Source organism: Hyla sarda, chromosome 4 (assembly GCF_029499605.1).
Source record: "Hyla sarda isolate aHylSar1 chromosome 4, aHylSar1.hap1, whole genome shotgun sequence".
NCBI classification, from domain to species: Eukaryota; Metazoa; Chordata; class Amphibia; order Anura; family Hylidae; genus Hyla; species Hyla sarda.
Window position 1 is genome coordinate 238,129,124 of NC_079192.1, and position 22,125 is coordinate 238,151,248.

General features: G+C 45.7%; 1 protein-coding gene across 1 annotated transcript; it reads left to right on the top strand.

The window, feature by feature from the left end:
• Positions 1-1,312: 1,312 nt before the first annotated feature.
• Positions 1,313-20,544, top strand: NDUFA5 (NADH:ubiquinone oxidoreductase subunit A5). Its single transcript, XM_056573781.1, has 5 exons — positions 1,313-1,601; positions 5,179-5,223; positions 7,089-7,205; positions 13,630-13,695; positions 20,351-20,544. The coding sequence occupies exons 1-5, from the start codon at positions 1,581-1,583 to the stop codon at positions 20,450-20,452; spliced, it is 351 nt and encodes a 116-aa protein (XP_056429756.1). The 5' UTR covers positions 1,313-1,580; the 3' UTR covers positions 20,453-20,544.
• The last annotated feature ends 1,581 nt before the right edge of the window (positions 20,545-22,125 follow it).

Below are 22,125 nucleotides of genomic sequence, written 5' to 3' on the forward strand. Positions count from 1 at the left end.
GAAGTCCCCAGGTACCGGTAGCCATCTCCACCCCCCCACCCCCACCTCAAAACAAAAATGGTACCTACAGAATAAAGAGAAGGTGTCATTTTTACCAAAAAAATCACTGTGTAGAAACGGAAGCCCCCAAAAGGTACAAAATGGCTTTTTTTTTTCAATTTTGTTGTACAATGATTTTTTTTTTTTTGTTTCGCCGAAGCATCTGTTAACCACTTAAGGACCCAGGGCGTACCTGTACGCCCTGAGTCTGCTCCCTTTCTATAACGCGGGGTCACGGTGTGGCCCTGCGTCATAGTGGGTTGGGCCCGGCAGTTGTTAGCAACTGTAAGATCACGGCGCAAAAAATGAGCCCTCATACCGCCCCATACGCGGAAAAATAAAAAAGTTATAGGGGTCAGAATATGACAATTTAAACGTATACATTTTCCTGCATGTAGTTATGATTTTTTCCAGAAGTACGACAAAATCAAACCTATATAAGTAGGGTATCATTTTAACTATATGGACCTACAGAATAAAGATAAGGTGTCATTTTTACCCAAATATGCACTGCGTAGAAACGGAAGCCCCCAAAATGTTTTCTTCAATTTTGTTGCACAATGATTTTGTTTCCTGTTTCGCTGTAGATTTTTGGGTAATATGACTGACGTCATTACAAAGTAGAATTGGTGGCGCAAAAAAAAAAGCCATCATATGGAATTTTAGGTGCCAAATTGAAAGGGTTATGATTTTTAAAAGGTAAGGAGGAAAAAACGAAAGTGCAAAAAACTGGAAAATCCTCCGTCTCCAAGGGGTTAATGGATCTTCTTTCGGCCACAAAGCTAAGTAGTCTCTGGGCACCATGTATACATGTGCATTAGAGATGAGCGAACTTACAGTAAATTCGATTCGTCACGAACTTCTCGGCTCGGCAGTTGATGACTTTTCCTGCATTAATTAGTTCCGCTTTCCGATGCTCCGGTGGGCTGGAAAAGGTGGATACAGTCCTAGGAGACTCTTTCCTAGGAATGTATCCACCTTTTCCAGCCCACCGGAGCACCTGAAGGCTGAACTAATTTACGCAGGATAAGTCATCAACTGCCGAGCCGAGAAGTTCGTGACGAATCAAATTTACTGTAAGTTCGCTCATCTCTAATGTGCATTATCCAGCACTTTGGGGGAGATTTATCAAAACCTGTCCCTAGGAAAAGTAGCTGAGTTGCCCATAGCAACCAATCAGATCTCTTCTTTCATTTTTGAAAAGGCCTCTGAGAAATGAAAGAAGCGATCTGATTGGTTGCTATGGGCAACTCAGCAACTTTTCCTCTGGACAGGCTTTAATACCTGTACATGATGAAGTGTATGTTACACTATAAGACGCTGTTCAAACAGTGATTGCTGAGGGAATCCTAACTATAAGAAGCAAACAACATTCATAACAACCAGGATAACACACGGCCAACGCGATGACGTAAAACGCAGAACTCTGACGTACACGGAACTGTTCCTATACACGACCGCTCTCTATCACTCGGGGATCGCTTGCTCACGTCTAGAGCGGTGTAAGCCCTTTATTACCCAGCGTGCAGTGCGAAGCAGCTATGGCCGGCGTCCTGAAGAAGGTGAGACCGGGGAGGTCAAAGGGACCGGAGCCTTGTTGTGTCGGTGCACGGCGTGACCTTGTAAATGCAGCAGCACGTCAATATGTCACGTGTTAATGATATTCACGGATTGAGCAAAACGGGAATTCTCTTCATCTCCCTGCAGACAGCGCTGTACCGATAACTCATATGGACCCAGCCTGTCATTATCTGTTACATTGGTGTTTCCCAACCAGGGTGCCTCTAACTGTTGCAAAACTACAACTCCCAGCATGCCCGGACAGCCTTTGGCTGTCCGGGCATGCTGGGAGTTGTAGTTTTGCAACAGCTGGAGGCACCCCGGTTGGGAAACACTGTTACATAGTGACAGCCAGCGATGAGTGATAGGGATGTCACCCAGCTTTCCTAGTGTCCAAGGATAAGTGACACGGATGTCCTCCAGCTTTCCTAGAGTACTGAAATGAGGGCTAGGATGTCACCCAGCTTTTCTAACGTTCAGGGATGAGTGAAACAGATGTCTTCCAGCTCTCCCAGAGTCCAGTGCTGAGTGGTATCATACAGGTGTCCCCCCATATTCAGGGATGAGTGATAACGTATGTCACCCAGCTTTTCCAGACTCCAGTTTCACAATGTTTTTATTGCATTTTATGAACATAAGAAATGTCACATATTATGACATCAGATGTGTCAGAGTTTGCATATGATTGATACAGGTGTTACCCAGCTTTCCTAGAGTCCAGAGATGATTCTTCATTACCATTCAGGAGCCTGTGAATGCTGGGTGGGTAATGCAGTACCAGAAGTGACAAGGAGCTTATCTGCTATGAGAAGGAATTGTAGTGCCCCATGGGGTAAATGGAAATTACTTGCAGCATCCATATTATCATAGATGGCAGATGTGTGGAGAAGGCTTCCTAAATGGGATAAAGGGCATGAGGTGACTGGTGGACAATCTGCGCTGATTCTTCTTGGCAAATGCCATTCTACAAAACATTCCTCACAGATATATATATATGGAGTAGGGCTGCACGATTTATCTAGAAAACACACAAAACCCAATCCACTGGTTTCTAGTGAGAGTGAACAGGAGTCAGATGAGGGGGTCACTGACTAAAGTACATACCTTAGGTCTGGAGATATCTCCCTCCGAATATCCGCTTCCATATTCTCTGAATTGCGCAATAGAAGTTGGCCCGGCGGCTCCATTTGCATATTCATGGTCTGTGACTCCTAGTGACATGGGTCATGTGAGCACTCAGTTGGCGCATGCGCTCACGAGACCAGCAACTCTACGTCACTAGGACGTGGAGTCACAGGCAATTAATATGCAAATTGAGCCGCCGGGGCCCACCTCTATTGCGCAATTCAGAGAATATAGCAGCGGATCTTTGGTGGGACATATCTCCAGACCTAATGTATTTTAGTCAGCGACCCCTCATTGAACTCCTGTTCACTCTCCCAATAACTCAGTGTATTGGGTCTTGTGTGGGTGAACAGGCTGACCGTTTTCCTTTAGGGTGCGTTCACACTCTGTTACTAGCAGCGGGTTTCATGCTGCGGGAAACGCGCTGTGAGTTACGCTACCATTCATTTGAATGGGTCCACGGACAGTCCACAAATCTGACACTATTGCGGACTGTCTGTGGACCCATTTAAATCAACGGTAGCGTAACTCACAGCTGGATTCCCACAGCGTGAAACCCACTGCTAGTAATAGCGTGTGAACGCACCCTAAAGCGGTTAAAGGGTACTCACGTGGAAAAATTTTTTTTTTTTTAGGACTAAGACAATTTTATTTTTAAGTTTTCCTTTTTTCCTCTTCCCCTTCAAAAAATCATAACTCTTTATATTTTCATCCACAGACTAGTATGAGGGCTTGTTTTTTTGCGCGACCAGTTGTCCGTTGTAATGCCATCACTCACTTTACTATAAAATGTATGGCGCCACCAAAAAAATACTATTTGTGACGGCAAATTTTGGAAGATTTTGTTTTCACGCGGTACAATTTATGGTAAAAATGATGTGTTCTTTATTCTCTGGGTCAATACGATTAAAATGATACCCATGATAACATAGTTTTCTATTACTGTTGCGCTTAAAAAAAAATCGCAAACTGTATTAAAATCCCCCTATTTTGAAGGCCTATAACTTTTTCATTTTTCCGTATAAGCGGTGGTATGAGGGCTCATTTTTTGCGCTGTGATCTGTACTTTTTATTAATACCATATTTGCTTATACAAAACTTTTATTACATTTTTTTAATTTTTTTTGGAATAAAATTTTATAAAAAAGCAGCTATTTTGGACTTTTTTTTTTCTTTTACGTTCACGCCGTTCACCGTACGGCATCATTTGCATTTTATTTTAATAGTTCGGATATTTACGCACGCGGCGATACCAAATATGTATATAAAATAATTGTTTTACACTTTTTGGGGGTAAAATAGGGATAATGGGACAATTTACGTTTTTATTGGGGGAGGGGGTTTTTCAAATTTTTTTTAACTTTTACTTTTATTTTTACACTTTTATAGTCCCCATAGGGGACTATTTAAAGCAATCATTCGATTGCCAATCCTGTTCAGTGCTATGTATAGGACACAGCAATGATCAGCATTATTGGTCATCTTCTGCTCTGGTCTGCGGGAAGGCAGATCAGAGCAGAAGACAGCGGAGCCAGGTGAGGGGACCTCTGTCTGCCGTGCAGGATGATCGGATTGCCGCGGCAGCGCTGCGGGCGATCCGATCATTCTGTTAAGTGATCGCGATGCTGCAGATGCCGTGATCTGTATTGATCATGGCATCTGAGGGGTTAATGGCGGATATCCGCGGGATCGCGGGTGTTCGCCATTACCAGCGGGCCCCTGGCTGCGATCCACAGCCGGGACCTGCCGCGCATGATGCTAGCATCGCTCCGATGCCCGCGGTTATGCTCAGGACGTAAGTGTACGTCCTGGAGCGTTAAGTACCACATCACCAGGATGTACATTTACGTCCTGCGTCGTTAAGGGGTTAAAGGGACTAGGAAGTGCTCCATGCTTTCCTCCTGGGAACAACCACTTTCATCAGGATTCCTGCATTCAGGTTGTCCCCCCCCCCCCCCCCCAAAGAGTTTCTCATAGAAGCAGGGTCGAGCCAAGTCCCAAATCTTTAAGGATTTGTTCACACGGCAGAATGTAATTGCCCATTCACTTTAAAGGAATTCTGCTGTGTGAATGGGACAGCGGACACCCACTGAAGTGTATTGACTATAAATTCATGCAGAATTTTCATACTGAATTCCATAAATTCTGGTGTATAAACATAGCCTAAGGGATCCTTATAGAATTCCAAAGGTCCAAACCAACCTTCAGATCCCGACTTAAGCGATCATTGTGCGTCTCTGGCCTCTTGAAATGCGTTGACAGGGCCCTCTGAGTCTTGTTGCCTACATCAGGAAAGGGTTCACGCGTGGAACTCGCTCGACGTCCTATGATTCAATCAGCAACTGTACTGCATTGTATGGAACATTCTTTCCCAAAGTGGACGACACTCGCAACGTACTAACTTGTCACTTTCTATGAAAAGTCTTTGCTGACACTTGTGCTTTTCTATTTCAGACCACTGGCTTAGTGGGACTGGCTGTTGCGCAAAATCCACATGAAGTAAGTTCATTTTGAAAGTGTTGCTTCATATTAGAGATGAGCGAACTTACAGTAAATTCGATTCGTCACAAACTGCTCGGCAGTTGATGACTTATCCTGCATAAATTAGTTCAGCTTTCAGGTGCTCCCGTGGGCTGGAAAAGGTGGATACAGTCCTAGGAGACTCTTTCCTAGGACTGTATCCACCTTTTCCAGCCCACCGGAGCACCTGAAAGCTGAACTAATTTATGCAGGATAAGTCATCAACTGCCGAGCCGAGAAGTTCGTGACAAATCGAATTTACTGTAAGTTTGCTCATCTCTACTTCATATATGTCAGGAATTGCAATTTTTTTTTTTTTTTTTTTTTTTTGCGTGAAACTGAAGGACTTTTTGATTTAAAAAGAACCTGTGACCTATAAAATATATATATATATATATATATATATATATATATATATTTATATTTATATAATTTTTTTTTTTTTCTATCCTTTAAAAGCCCTGGGTGCCTTCATTCCAATCATGTTTTTACTTTCCTGTTCGGCTTAAGGGGTCTGATTAGGAGCTTCATGATCGCACCCGCCTGAACATGATTCATCCCCCCTCAGCAACCTATTCACAACTACCACCCCCCACTGAACATGCTACACTCCACCTCAGCCTCCTAATCACAACTACCACCCCCCCCCCCCCCTCACTGGACATGCTACACTCCACCTCAGCCTCCTATTCACAACTACCACCCCCCACTGAACAGGCTACACTCCACCTCAGCCTCCTAATCACGACTACCACCCCCCACTGAACAGGCTACACTCCACCTCAGCCTCCTAATCACGACTACCACCCCCCACTGAACATGCTACACTCCACCTCAGCCTCCTAATCACGACTACCACCCCCACTGAACATGCTACACTCCACCTCAGCCTCCTAATCACGACTACCACCCCCCACTGAACAGGCTACACTCCACCTCAGCCTCCTAATCACGACTACCACCCCCCACTGAACAGGCTACACTCCACCTCAGCCTCCTAATCACGACTACCACCCCCCACTGAACATGCTACACTCCACCTCAGCCTCCTAATCACAACTACCACCCCCCCCCCCCCACTGGACATGCTACACTCCACCTCAGCCTCCTATTCACAACTACCACCCCCCACTGAACATGCTACACTCCACCTCAGCCTCCTAATCACAACTACCACCCCCCCCCCCCCCCCACTGGACATGCTACACTCCACCTCAGCCTCCTATTCACAACTACCCCCCCCCCACTGAACATGCTACACTCCACCTCAGCCTCCTAATCACGACTACCACCCCCCACTGAACATGCTACACTCCACCTCAGCCTCCTAATCTCTGACCCCATAAACATGATACAAGCCCCCTTCACTTAATAATAATACACACCCCCTGAACATGATACATTCCCCCTCAGCCTCCAAATAGCTCACTTTACAGAGTTCTGTTGGTAATCTGGCCAGAACAATGGGAGTTTAGCGGAGTAAAAAATAGTGCAAGCTCTATTTTTATTTTTTTTCTCCGCTAAATTCCTGTAAAATTACTGGATCACTGACGGACTCCATGCAAGTGAATGGGGCCAGTCAGGACCTGGTAGTAGCCGTTTGCATCCAACCCGTTTCAGGGTCACATCGGCTCAAAAAAAAAAAAAAGCTGGGTCGGATGCAAACGGCAATGTGAGCCTAGCCAATTAGGGCACACAAGGCTATTTAGTGATATGAAAAGCTCTCCCCCTTGACTATTTGCAGGTATCATTTGAATGGATGTTATGTTTATGTTTTATATTCATAGCTATATTTCTATTGGAAATGTTTTATTGTGTGGTAACATGTTCTTTTCCATTAACAGCGCTTGAGAATATTATATACAAAAATTCTTGCTACACTGCAGGCCGTTCCAAAGGATGCAGCATACCGGAAATACACAGAGCAAATCATAAATGACAGATTTACTGCTGTAAAAACTGTAAGTAGTTTCAGAAGTTGTGTACAGAAGAATAATCTGCAGGTTACAGAGAAAGAGGAGCTGAGCAGACTGATAAAACTTGTCATTTATTAATGCAAATCTCTGCTTATTCTGGGATATGTCGGGAGGTCTTACTCGGGGATTGCCAGCAACCTGTGTATAGGTGTGCATATGGAAAGAACTGTCCATCACTGAATAGGACCACCCACATGACTGCTTAACTCAGAATAAACAGAGATACATAAATGTCAAGTTATCCTGGAACTTTTCCCTCAAGACTATCCCTCTGTTTAGCTCCTCCTGCTCTATAACATGAGACTTGCAGGACTGCGTTTTCAGTATGACAGGTTCCCTTTGTTAAAAGATGTTTTCACATTTCTATTGCTGAATTCTACACATTAACATCATTCACTCTCTAAGGGAAGGGTCACACATAACGGATTTTACTCTGCAGAACTTCTGGTGATCCGACTCATTTTGTGCTTCCAGCTGTTGCTGCCCCCCCTCACCGGGCCCCTGGCCTACTCTCAGCGGCAATCCGCTGCTACCAGCAGCCACACAGGGGGCCTGCAAGTCGCCAAGTCCACTCAGACATAGTGGAGCAGCTGCTATGTCTGAGTACACTGCACATGAGTGGACTTGGCGACTCCCAGGCCCGTGTGGCTGGTCGTAGCGGCGCATTGCCACTGCGAGTAGGCAAGGGTCATGGCGAGGGGGGGCGGCGGGATTGTCAACAGCTGGAGGCACAAAATGGGTCAGGTCACCGGTGGATCGGCTGCTTAGAATACGCTACGGATCCGTTAGATGTTCCAGGGGGTGTAAAGTTAGTGTAGTTCATAAAATAGTGTCTGTACCTGTGTGTGATGGTTTTCGCACAATTCTTCTGGGATTTTCACCCCAATATTTATTTTTAACAGCCTACAAAATTATTCATGTCTCGGGATTTCCCAGGTTGCAGTGTGTAGAGACCTGACATCTCTAGTCAGGTGATCAGAGGGAGTCTGTCCTGCTTCAATGGGTGGAGCGACCACTGGGTGGGAGAGAGTTAATTTTGCAACAGCTGTAGGCACCCTGATTAGAAAACACTGGTATATTGCATTGAAGGGATTACAGTTGTGTTTCAATGGGTGGGGTAGCTGATGTGTATGAGGTCACTCCCACTTACAAACTATGGAACTATGGGATGTGTAGTTTAGAGAATTAAATTCAACAGGAAATGCCCAGTTCTGGCAGGTACGTACTAAAATCACCTTATGGTGGATAACCCATTTAAATTGTCACTATTGTTTCAACATGCTTTGCATAAACCAATAGTACAAGTGAATATGAAAAAACTTTGTAATATATTTAACCAATTATTAGGCTCCTTTCCTCACAACCCCCTGAACTTATCATTCACTATTAGATTACATCTGCTGATACAAGTCTATGGAGAAGGAAGGGATGGGGATGAGAAATGGCTGAGAGAGACAGGCGCAGAAAGAGGAGAGACACTGGGATTATCTAGTAAATTATTATTTAAAAAAAAACTTTAGTCCGGTTTACCTTACTCAATACTATTCTACACTGCTCAAAAAAATAAAGGGAACACTTAAACAACACAATATAAATCGAGATTTTCCTAGCTTCCGCGACGGAAAATATTAGTTATATGAAGACAGGAGGCGAGTATCTTGCATTAATCTTTATTTATTAATGCCCATAGCAGAAAATTAAACTTTCAGGTTAATGTATTGAAAGAAAAATGTTTTGCAAACTACATCTCCCAGCAGCCCCTTTGAGGACTAGTAGCCAATCATAGGCCGATTACTTCTATAAAGGGGACTGCTGTGCCATAACTCCTCCTCTTTCTTGACCTGACGTCATAGCCGACACAGGAAAGCCGAACATAGACCCCAACTTGACTCCACATCCTGACGACGGACCTCTGGAACCGGAGCGCCGTTGCAAGAGCAGCCACGGGGTTGCCGTCCTCCGAAGAACCGAACAGAAGAAACAACGTCTCAACGGGGACAACAGGAACATCTCATCCGCCGACACCTAAAGACAGGCGCTCTTCAGTATCCTGAAACCAGAAAAGAGAAAAAGAACACCATAATAGGGTTGGGTTGGGAGGGAAGATACTCGCCTCCTGTCTTCACATAACTAATATTTTCCGTCGCGGAAGCTAGGAAAATCTCGATTTATATATCAGACAGGAGGCCCGTATCTTGCAAGTTTAAAGCTAAACAGTAAACATTACAAATAACATGTCTTCAGCAGAGGGACCTGGTTCTGACTCAGCGAGATGGGACAGCTGAGGGTCCAATCGCATGAGAATGGATCTCCGTCTTTCGACCGAACAAGTCGTATTTGCGGCTCCTAACATACAAATGGCCCTCTGGGCCCAACCTCTAAGTTGGGTGAGATCCACAGGCTGGCTGGATGCAGCGGCCTGCTCAGAAAGATTTAGGATCTTCGTCAAAGGGCCTAGAAGATCCAGGATACGGTCCTGTATTGATCTAAAGGACCGTTCAATGCCCTTTTTAGGAAATTTACCATTTTTGGTAAGGTATTTAACGAGGATGGGATCTACCGTTGGGGTATCGGTTACTTTCCTCGGAATCGAGGGTCTAGGGCATTCTGCCTTAAGTTTACTTCTATTTGATCTCCCCAGGGACCTACGGGTCCAGTGTTCTATAAAAGTAGAGACCTGTGGGAGAGGTGCCCAATCTCCGGAGCGAGGGTGGGAAATCGCATCCGGGTCAAAAAATGGCTCTCCGAGAGAGTCAAGAATTATTTCGCCCTGGGTTTCAGGGGTAGCGTTGTTGGGAAACGCAGTAGTCCCACTTTCCTCATCATATGCGTCAGACTCTGCAGAGGATTCAGATTCTCCGGACGTATCCTCCTCAGAGGTGTCCACATAAGAATCTGGCTTTGCCCGCCTGGCGGATCTATGCCTCTTAGTTCTCTCCTCGAGGCCCGAGGGTCGGAGAGAGTCTGAAGGTAAAGTGGGTTGGCTAACCGTGATAGAGGTTGCCCGGAGCATGGAAGTATCTTCCCCTGCCGGGGAGTCGTGAGCGGGCACTGTGTGCTTACGCTTGTGCGAGGCTTTGCCTTTCTTAATAATCGGGTGATTTGCGATCGGCAGTGATATTGGTGGTAAGGGTTGATGAGACCCTGACGGTAAAGCGGCAGATGCAAGGGCCGCCTGAACTGACTTGCTAATCGGTTCCTGAATTTGTGCAGCATTCATGAACTGCGCTGCTTCAGATTGGGAGCTCATCCCAGGAAGGGAGCTGGTATTGGCCTCCTCAGACATATCAGAAGATATATAAGGTAATATATATAATTTATTTATTATATATATAATATAAATATATATATATTATTATATATGGTACTGAGAGGGAGGTCAAGGGGTAGATCTGCCAGGGGAAGGAGCCTATAGGGCAACAGTAGCACAGGAGGACAGGAAAAACCTGTTACTGTGACAATAAACCTGGTAGTAACTGCACAGATGCTCCGTAACGCTCAGGCTCTGACTCTCCTCACCGGCAGCGCTGAACTGAGGGCTGTGGTGAGGGGTACAGCGGAGCTAGAGAGCCCAGGGTCGAAAGCTCGCGAGATTACGCCACTCCGGGTCTCTGGTCGCTGGTTGCCGCCCCTAGAGCGGACCGCCCCTCCGAGCGTGTCAGGCGCGCGGGAAGGCCGAGAGCGGCGGGAACAGTGAACTGAGGGAGAAGGAGAAAATGGCGCCGCAATATGGCGCCGGGAGAAAGGTATGAATGAACAAAGGGGATAAAGAACGGAGCGCAGGGTCGTCAGTGGGGCGACCTGCGCCGGAAAAAATAGAGGGTGCCGTGTCAGTGAGGAAAATAGAATTTTATACCACCCGGCCGATGAATGCAAACGCAGTCACCAGCAGGGATAAGGTCAGGGGTATACAGATAGAGTACCCCCGAATGATAGGAAGGTATAAAACTTATATTTATGAATACAGTGAGAAGAGAAATACTTATCTGTCGCTATGAGCAGAAAGAAAGAGGAGGAGTTATGGCACAGCAGTCCCCTTTATAGAAGTCATCGGCCTGTGATTGGCTACTAGTCCTCAAAGGGGCTGCTGGGAGATGTAGTTTGCAAAACGTTTTTCTTTCAATACATTAACCTGAAAGTTTAATTTTCTGCTATGGGCATTAATAAAGAAAGATTAATGCAAGATACTCGCCTCCTGTCTGATATATAACTCCAAGTCAATCACACTTCTGTGAAATCACACTGTCCACTCAGGAAGCAACACTGATTGACAAATGGAACAGACAACAAATGGAACAGACAACAGGTGGAAATTATAGGCAACTAGTAAGACACTTCCAATAAAGGAGTGGATCTGCAGGTGGTGACCACAGACCTCTTCTCAGTTCCTATGCTTCCTGGCTGATGTTTTGGTCAATTTTGACTGCTGGCGGTGTTTTCACTCTAGTGGTAGCATGAGACGGAGTCTACAACCCACACAAGTAGCTCAGGTAGTGCCGCTCTTCCAGGATGACACATCAATGAGAGCTGTAGCAGGAAGGTTTTCTGTGTCTGTCAGCGTAGTGACCAGAGCATGGAGGCGCTACCAGGAGACATGGAGGAGGCCAGAGGAGGCCAACAACCCAGCAGCAGGACCGCTACCTTCGCCTTTGTGCATGGAGGAGCACTGCCAGAGCCCTGCAAAATGACCTCTAGCCGGCCAAAAATGTGCGTGGGTCCAATCAAACAGTCAGAAACAGACTCCATGAGGGTGGTATGAGGGCCGGACGTCCACAGGGGGGGTTGTGCTTACAGCCCAACACCATGCAGGACGTTTGGCATTTGCCAGAGAACACCAAGATTGGCAAATTCGCCACTGGCGCCCTTTGCTCTTCACAGATGAAAGCAGGTTCACACTGAGCACATGTGACAGAGTCTGGAGACGCTGTGGAGAACCTTCTGCTGCCTGAAACATCCTCCAGCATGACCGGTTTGGCGGTGGGTCAGTAATGGTGTGGGGTGGCATTTCTTTGGGGGGCTGCACAGCCCTCCATGTACTTGCCAGAGGTAGCCTGACTGCTATTAGGTACGGAGATGAGATCCTCAGACCCCTTGTGAGACCATATGCTTGTGCGGTTGGCCCTGGGTTCCTCCTAATGCAAGACAATGCTAGACCTCATGTGGCTGGAGTGTGTCAGCAGTTCTTGCAAGAGGAAGGCATTGATGTTATGGACTGGCCTGTCCGTTCCCCAGACATGAATCTGATTGAGCACATCTGGGACATCATGTCTCGCTCCATCTACCAACGCCACGTTGCACCACAGACTGTCCAGGAGTTGGCAGATGCTATAGTCCAAGTCAGGAGCATGCCCAGGCATTGTAGGGAGGTCATGCAGGCACATGGAGGCCACACACACACTACTGAGCCTCATTTTGACTTGTTAATAAGGACATTACATCAAAGTTGGATCAGCCTGTAGTGTGGTTTTCCACTTTGGTTTTGAGAGTGACTCCATATCCAGACCTCCATGGGTTGATAAATTAGATTTCCTGCGCTGCCATTTGCTGACCATAAAGTTGCATTGGACTGATGACGTGTGCTGCAGACGCTATATTTCTCAAGTTTGCCATATTATATATTTGACTGCAGCCACAAATAATGACTTTAAATTAAAACAATGCATATTAGAATGGAAAAGTGGTGGAAAAATGTCCGGTTCAGTAATATAGTGCTTAACAGAAATGCCATAATTTTAATCAGTTATGGTAGACAGTAATGTATAGGTAAATCTGCCTTTTCCATGTGATGCCTTATGGGAAGGTACACAACTCCTTATGCACTAGGCACTCTACATACGTTTTTCTGTCCTCTGTATTGCCATGGGTGTGACTTCTAAGGTTACTTCCATTCTGGTGCAGATTTATTTCAGACAATTCCCCAGAATATATTCAGCATATTTGTATTGCTCCTTACAGGGTTGAGATCCAGCCTGTTCTCCCAGCTTTGGATAAACCAGTTGTCGAAGTCACCGCCAGTTCGCCAACCTAGGAAAAAATCGTATCCTAACAGAGTACTGTGTTGCAAACGGGATGTAACCTACTTTGTAAAGTGTCTTCGGTGTTTTTTCTTTTTAATTTCCTCCTCCCCTCCGGCTACTATACTGCCCGGTTAGAAAGCTGCTTCCTCCTCTTATTGCCACCAGTGCCATTGGTTGTGGTCAGTGTAGGAGGTATGGGGGAACCAGTAGCTGGAAATGTCATTCCCACCTTGTTCTTTCCTAATGTTAGTGGAATATTAGGATAAATAGCTATAACGCAGTTATGGAACCTACATTTGTTTTACTACAATCTGCAGCACAGACACATGTTGACCTGTTTTTGGGGTTTTGCTTTCAAATATTCTGACTTTTTTTTATTTTATTTCATGTAGGTAAGCAATGTTGAAACACTAGAGGAGAAGATTAATTGTGGCCATATAGAGGAAGTAATCGTACAGGTAAAAAATTGACCTTTTTGTTTACATGGTATTAACCATTCTGTTAGTATGTTAGCAGTCAACATTACATTGGTTGTTTACTGCTCATTTACAGCAGTTCTCTAGTTTGGACAACCCCGTTACAAAATAATGGGTCCTCTGTTATTGTTGGGGAATGCCAGTAGAAAAATAAGCATTATATATAGCATATATAGGACAGTTTCCATTCCTTTTGTCAACATTTGAGCAAAGCTAGACTAAGTCACATCACTCTGTTGTAGAACAGTACATTTCATCTTTATAGAAAGTTTATAGGCAGAGCTGAAAAAGCGCATGCGTGCAAGGAGGCTGACAAACCTGTCAATGTTAGGCATTGTTCACACAGAGAAATGTCCGCATGGGAATCTCTTTGCGGATTTTCCCCTGAATGCGGAGCGCCGGCATAACATGACAGCGCTAGGATTGCTCGGAAATGCACAGTCTCATACACCGCAATGCATTTCGTGCAGAATGCACAGAAAAAATAGATATGTCTATTCTTTTTGCGGACACCATAATTTGGATTTCCGCATCGGAAACATCTATTATATGAACAGCGCAGCAGAATCCCATTGAAATCAATGGAACTCTGCTGCTGCACTAAATATTTCAGATGCGTATGTAAACTTCTGAGCCACTGAAAAGCCGAAAGAATGAATAGTCTTCAGTATCGTTCTGACATTTTACGTTATTAAAATATCGTTTTAAAATATAGATTTTTCACCTGACCAAAGAATGTGTACTTGGGAGTTTTAAGTGTGTAAGATGAGCAAACGTGTCTGAGAAAACAAAGCAGAGCCTCTCATGGGATAGTAGTCTGGATAGGGAGATCACGCTCATCCATACAATCAAAGGATAGGGGCAATTTTGCTCACCTTTTGTGGTTGTGTGCCAGACACAACCACCAGTAATAGCGTAAAAATGTCAGTGCAGCCACCCGGGTTTCGGCAGTCAGGGGTCCTCAGCCGAACGTAGAGACATCAAGTGGAGAAGTAAAAGATTCCACGGGTTTTCGGCGCAAACCGTCTTAAGTAGTCAGTGGTAGACGTGTAAAAAAGGAAGTCCATTTATTGAATCGCCATTACAAACGCGTTTCGAGGCCTTCACTAGCCTCTTTCTCAATGTTAAAATTAGCATGTACAGACAGTGGGGTTTATAAAGGAGAAAAGTTCGCAAAGCAGGGATGTGGAATTCCTATCGCCCGACGCTGGGACATGAAGTTTAGAGCGCCGGGCAGGTGAATTTTTCCGGCCCTTAGCCCGGCTTCGGGCAAGCAGGGCCGGACCTGACAAGCGCTGCTGCGCTCTGCAGTCTGTATGGAGGGGGCTCCCGACTCATGCCCGCTCCATGCTCTGCAGCCTCTGGCTGTGGAAACTTGCGTCATCCGAATGCAGAGCAGGGGGAGGGGAGATGAGAAGCTCTGTACGTCCTTATCTCCCCTGCTCTGCCTTCCCCTGCTCTGAGCTTCGGAGAGATGAGGGGAGGAGCGGACGCAAGTCTGCACGGGGCGCAAGTTTCCACCTCACACCGCCGCTAATAGCCAGCAGTCTGTATGGAGCGGATTCCGGACTCCTGTCCGCTCCATACTCTGCAGCCCCTGGCTGTTTTCAGTAGCCGGGGGCCGCCGCTAATAGCAAGCATGCGGCGAACGCCACGGCTGGCTATTAACCCTTTAGATCGCCGCTGTCAAAGCTGACAGCGGCGTCTAAAGGTACATTTGTATGCTCCCTGGTGGGCTAGTGGTGTGGATCGCCCCCCCCCCCGCAGAGTGATCGCAGGTTGGCGATCCACTATAGTGGTAGCCGGTAGTGCTGGGCGGTATACCTGTATGAACCGGATACCGTTTTTTTTTTTCTCCCACGGTATGGATTTTTGCCCATACCGCTATACCGGTCGGGCCCCTCCCCCACCCTCCGAATGAATTATAAAGCCCAGCGCGGCGCCCTCACTTGTCCCGGTGTGCTTCCCCGCGAGCACCATCAATCCCCACCGCTAGCGGGATCCATGTGCCCACTAGCAGTGTCACAAGAAGGCCTCCAGCGAGCGCTGCCATCACCGCTAGCGGGGTCCCTGTGCCCACTAGCGGTGTCACAAGGATGCCGAGCGCGGCTCTGTTCCCCTTCCCTGTCAGCTGTCGGGGTACAGGAACAGATTTAAAAGCCTCGCGCGCGGCTAACGTAGTACTGCACAGGCGCAGCACTACGCAGATAGCGTAGGGCTAACGTAGGCAGCGCTAGGAGCCTAGCGTTAGCCCTACGCTATTTGCGTAGTACTGCGCGCGAAGCTTTTAAATCTGTTCCCGTATCCTGAGAGCTGACAAATACGGGGAACAGAGCCGCGCTCGGCATCCTTGTGACACCGCTAGTGGGCACAGGGACCCCGCTAGCAGTGATGGTAGTTCTCGCGGGGGGCACATTTGACACCGCTAGTGGGCATAGGGACCCCGCTCGCGGGGTGGGGGGGGACAGGCGGTAATACCGTGATACCGCGATATAAAAAAAAAATACTGTGATATTAATTTTAGGCCATACCGCCCAGCACTAGTAGCCGGAGGGCTTACCTCTGTTCCCTGCTGTCCCGTGGCTCTGTCATTGATAGATCCTGGCTGGACTAGGCTCTATCAATGGATCACAGAGCACACAGATCAATGAGTTCAATAGAATAGAATAAAAAGTTTTAATAAAAGTTTAAAAGACACACATTAAGCCCTTTTATGTTAAAAGTTCAAATCGCCCCCTTTTCCTATATAAAAACATGCATACATAATAAAAATAAACATATTTGGTATCGCTTCGTACGTAAATGTACGACCTATTAAAATATAACATTATGTATCCCGTACGGTAAATGGGGGAAAAAAATACCAAACCACTGAATTGCAATTTTTATAATATCCCCAGAAAAAAAGTTAAAAAGCTATTTAAAAAGTCAGATCAATACCAAAATGGTACCGATAAAAAAAACAGATTGCGTCGCAAAAAATTAGCCCTCATACAGCCTGGTATGCGGGGAAAAAAAAGCTACAGGGGTCAAAAAACGGAAATTAAAAACCATTCAAAAAAAGTTCTGAATTTCTTTTAAATTAGTAAAACATAACGAAACGATACAAATCTGGTATTGCTGTAATCAGGCGGCCTAAAGTATCAAAATAACATGTTAGCTCAACCACAAGGTAAATGGCGTAGAAAAGAAAACCACCAAATCTGCAAAATTATCTTTTACTATTTCAATTTCACTTCACCTAATATATATTTTTTGGTCCAGAGAATATGTTATTGAAAAATTAAAAAGGTATCATTATAGTAGGTAGTTATGGCTATTATAGGGCAAGGAGGAAAAACGAGAGTAAAAGCGAAAATTGACCCGGACAAGTGGGTCGTCATGAGGGACAAGTAGATTTTGCTCCATTTTAGTCCAAGTAGTTTTTTATAAAATTTCCTCACCCCTGACGCAAAGAGATAATTAGATGGCGCAGGTCTAACGTCAGAGCTACTGACAGGGGCGCAGAGCACTGGCAGACAGTGTAGACGATGATCCACGTGTTTCATTCATTGATGCTACAACTGTAAAGGAATCGTGTGACAGTTGATAAGCCTATCTCCTGCTTCAGCGACATAAAGTGTTGTGCAGGGGATTGTAGTAGAAGGCTTCTTTATGTCCTGTATGCGCTGCACTGTCAGTGCGGATGACAGCAAGCGGGGATCGCAGCAGCGCGTATGTAAGCGCTGATTCGCTACGGACATTGTTTACTAGGGACACTAAGTCGCGCATGCGTGCGTTCAGAATAAATATATGATCGTGTACATGCGAGTATTTTGTCTGCAAGGGGCACAGCAATACACTCACAGCGGGGTGTAAATATAATTACTATGGCTTGCAGTTAGAATAAGTGAATAATCATAGACAAGTGAGTGTTCATCTGCCGGGGGCACAGCAGTACACTCGTAGCGATGTGTAAGTATAGTTGCTACAACTTGCACATCAGCGCGGAATGGGAAGATGATTGGTTCTAGCTATGTAAAAGTATTAATAATTATGTGTGAATGTATAATAATAGTTGTAGTTTAAAACCAATGAATTGGGGACACTAATAAGAACAAGTAATATTCCATGAATGTATACATAATGGTTACCTCCTAATGGTGTGCAGAAATACAAAATGTGTAGTATAATTACACATATTATTATTATCCAGAACTGGATGTAAAATAAATACTGGATATAAAATACACTGGATACAATATTCTGGATACAGAATACATACATACACGTTCTATTTAATAAAAAGAGGGGAGGGAGGGGTAAAATTGATTTAAAAGGAAAGTGAATATAACATGTATCTAGGCATATTATATAGATGCAATAAGAACAGTGTGTGTAACATAAGAGATTAATAAAAGATATCAGGTATAAATGACAGAAAGAAAGAAAGGAAACATTTGATTATGCAATAATGGAATGATGTATATGCATCGCCTCATATTGTGCTATTCATGAATAGTAAGACATGACTAGATTTGGAACCGCAGTTTCTATGAGTAGATTTAGTATATATTAAAGAGTACCTCCCACCATCTTTTTTTAATTTATTTTATTTTTTTCCCTGTCCCTGCCTATTGCCCATCTATCCCTAACCCCCCTTCCTGCCTTTTAAATTTTAATTTTTTTACTTTATTAAAAATGCCTTTTTGTATGCCTGGCAGTGTGCTCACTTACCAGGCAGACTTCCCCAGCACGCGTGACGTCACTGATGCCTGCTGGGGGTCCGACTTCCGCCCTTAGTTCATCTATACAGGGTGCCTCCAGCTGTTTCACCACTACAACTCCCAGATTGCCCTGACATCTATTGGCTCCTGCACATCCCGCTCCCCCAAACCCTGCCGCGCACACCCGCTCCATCCGTCTGCCCCCCCCCCCAACCCGCAAAAGACTAAAGTGGAGGGTGAAATTCTACCTCACACCGAGAGCTGGGGCCGGCGTGCGAGGCCAGGGAGCCTGCGCTCATCCTCATAGTTCATATCGCTCGCTCCCACCTGTCTGATTGACAGGCAGGGAGAGAGCACAGCCTGACTGAATTCGGACCGATACCCGGCCAAGATCGGTCCGAATTCATCTGTGACGTCACAGCAGGCTGCAGCTGTGAGGGGTCTCCCTCCTAGTGGTTGGATTTCAACATTAAAATTAAAGTATTTTAATTGCAAAAAAAAAATTATTAAAGTATATTAGAAATATGTTGTAGTACATCAGTACTACAACATATAAAAAATAAAAAAGTTCATGACAGTGCCTATTTAAGTACACATCACTGAGTGTATTGCTGTGCCCCCGGCAGATGAACACTTGTCTATGATTATTCACTTATTCTAACTGCAAGCCATAGCTATTATACTTACACCCCGCTGTGAGTGTATTGCTGTGCCCCTTGCAGACAAAATACTCACATGTACACGATCATACATTTATTCTGAATGCGCGCATGCGCGACTTGTAGCGTCCCTAGTATCCAATGTCCGTAGCGAATCAGCGCTTACATACGCGCTGCTGCGATCCCCGCTTGCTGTCATCCGCGCTGACAGTGCAGCGCATACAGGACATAAAAAAGCCTTCTTCTACAATCCCCTGCACAACACTTTATGTCGCTGAAGCAGGAGATAGGCTTATCAACTGTCACACGATTCTTTCACAGTTGTAGCATCCGATCAATGAAACAGGTGGATCATTGTTTACACTGTACATCAGTGCTCTGTGCCCCTCTCAGTAGCTCTGACGTTAGACCTGCCCCATCTAATTATCTCTTTGCGCCCTTTTCTCCTTTATGAACCCCACTGTCTGCACTGTCTGTACATGCTAATTTTAACATTGAGAAAGAGGCTAGTGAAGGCCTCGAAACACGTTTGTTTGTAATGGCGATTCAATAAAAGGACTTCCTTTTTACACATCTGCCACTGTTATTACTTGAGACGGTTTGCGCCGAAAACCTGTGGGATCTTTTACTTCTCCACTGTGTGTAAGATAAAACTATGTCTTCAGTAGTTTGTGTAATAATACTAAAGTATTGCAATGTGCTGCCTTCACAAGGCCGCTGGCTACCATGACAGCTGATCTATATCCGCAGTTGTGTTGCAGATGATCAGACGCAAGAAGAGGCCAATATGTTTGATCTGACTGCCGATGCCAAGGTCGTTGTTAAATGGCTGGGATGTAGATTTCTCAACTCCCAGCCACTGTCAGCTTCTGATGGCAGCCAACACCCTCCTTGCATGCAGGGGGCTCAGCTCCGTAGCCCGCTGAATAAATCTTTAAAGGGGTACTCCACCCCTAGACATAAGATGTCTGATTTGGGGGGTGGGTTCTAAACATAAGCATGTTCAGAGCAGTGGCTGTGCTAGGCCTTAGGCGGCCGTGGTTGTCACGCCCCCCCTCCCCCATCCATAAATGTCTGACAGCTGTGGTTGCTCGTAATCCAGCACGGAGCAGAGTTCGCTCTGTGCTGTGGTTTACTGGAGTGGATAGGGGATAAGATTTCTAGGGGGGAGTACCCCTTTAATGCTGCTATGGTGCATGTTATGGGCTTTTATGTGGTTAATGAATTTATTTAATAAAAAAAATAAAAAAAACTATTTTTAATCCATGACAGGCAGAAAATGAACTGCAGCTGGCACGAAAAATGTTGGAGTGGAAGCCATGGGAGCCCCTTATTGAAGAACCTCCTGCAAATCAGTGGAAATGGCCGATCTAATAAGTCTGCTAACTGTACATATTTGTGTATACATTGGGAACATGGAGCACCAACTTAATGCAATTAAAAAAATACGTTCTTCTTCTTGTTCAGTTTTGTTTTGTCTAGAAGTACTATTTATTTTTATTTTTTGTTAAAATGCTAAGGCATCTGCTATGTCTAGGTGCAGCAATAACCCCATGCAGCCCATAGAAGACTTGTGTAGCTTACAATGACCAGCATTCTCAAGGGGAATGTCATGTGAATAAGAAATAATAAAAGTAATAAAATAAAAGTTAAAATAACTCACTGATAGCAGCTGGGATCCAGAGTCTATGAAGTGAGCAGCGCTTTGGCATTCACTTCATAAACAGTAAACCCTCTGCAATGTAAATCACTGTGTGCAAAGTACCAGGGCACAGCAACATACATGTATGTCGCATGTTAAACGTTGGGGGTTAAAGAAGACCCCAAGATATATAATTTACTAGTTTTAGTGTTAAAGGATACCTCCGGGATGTACACCATATCCCGTATCCTAAGCATAGGGGACAAGCGTTAGATCGAGGGGGTGGTCCAACCGCTGACCCCCCCCCCCCCCCCCCCAAATCTCCCGTATGGAGATCCTGCATGGAACGGGCATTTTTCACCACCAACAAACCCCCTCCATGCAGTTCTATGGCAGAGCCGGAGCTCTGCTTTGGGCAAATTGGCTCTGCCATAGAACTGCATGGAGGGGGGGGGGGGGGGGGGTGTCGGCCGCAGCTTCATGCTATGCTGTGGTTGAAAATGCTCTTCGTTCAGGGAGCCGGGGCTCAATTTGGGAGATCACGGGGGGGCCCCAGCGGTCGGAACCCCCCCCCGAGCCCCGCCCCGCCCCCGCGCGCGCGACCGAACACTTATTCCCTATCCTTATTATAGGAGATAAGTTGGACATCCCGGAGTTATCCTTTAACCAAAATTGGACTGGGTTCTGTTTTTGCTTTTGTGTGATTTACCGTGACAGGAAATTGTGTATGTTCCTTTATATTGTGGTGTGGTGCAGCAGCTCTAGGTGGGGAACTGGCAGGAGTGCTGTTGGTGGACTTTATGGCTAGGTTTACACGGCAGAATATTTGAGGAATGTCTGCCACATGGGTAAACAGTCTGCAAATAGCAGACGCCAGAAAATAATTTGAACTAGGACCGCTCAGAATTGTGTTGTCTTCTTTGTTTTTCGATTCCTGGATAACCCCGTCAACATGCCAATTATTTCGGCGGAAGCCCGTACTGGAATATTCACAGCAGATGTTTCTGCTATGGAAATTTCACTGTATGCAAGGTGCGGCAGAATCCCATTCAGAACAATAGGGGATAAGATGTTAGAACGCGGGGGTCCCGCCGCTGGGGACCCCCGCGATCTCCGGGTCGGCAGCTGTGGTGTCTGGAACACGGAAGATTGCAGTTTCTGCTTTCGTGATGCCACACCCCCTCCATTCATGTCTATGGGAGGGGGCATGCGTCCTGATTCGCCAGTCATCGAGCACAGTGACTTGAATGACAGGAGTGCCATGCCGGAGATCGTAGGGGTCCCCAGCGGCGGGACCCTCGCAATCTAACATCGTATCCCTATCCTTTGGATAGGGTATAAGATGTGTGCAGCAGAGTACCGCTTTACCCTTATCCAGCTCCGAAATTCCGTTGTGTGAGCATGG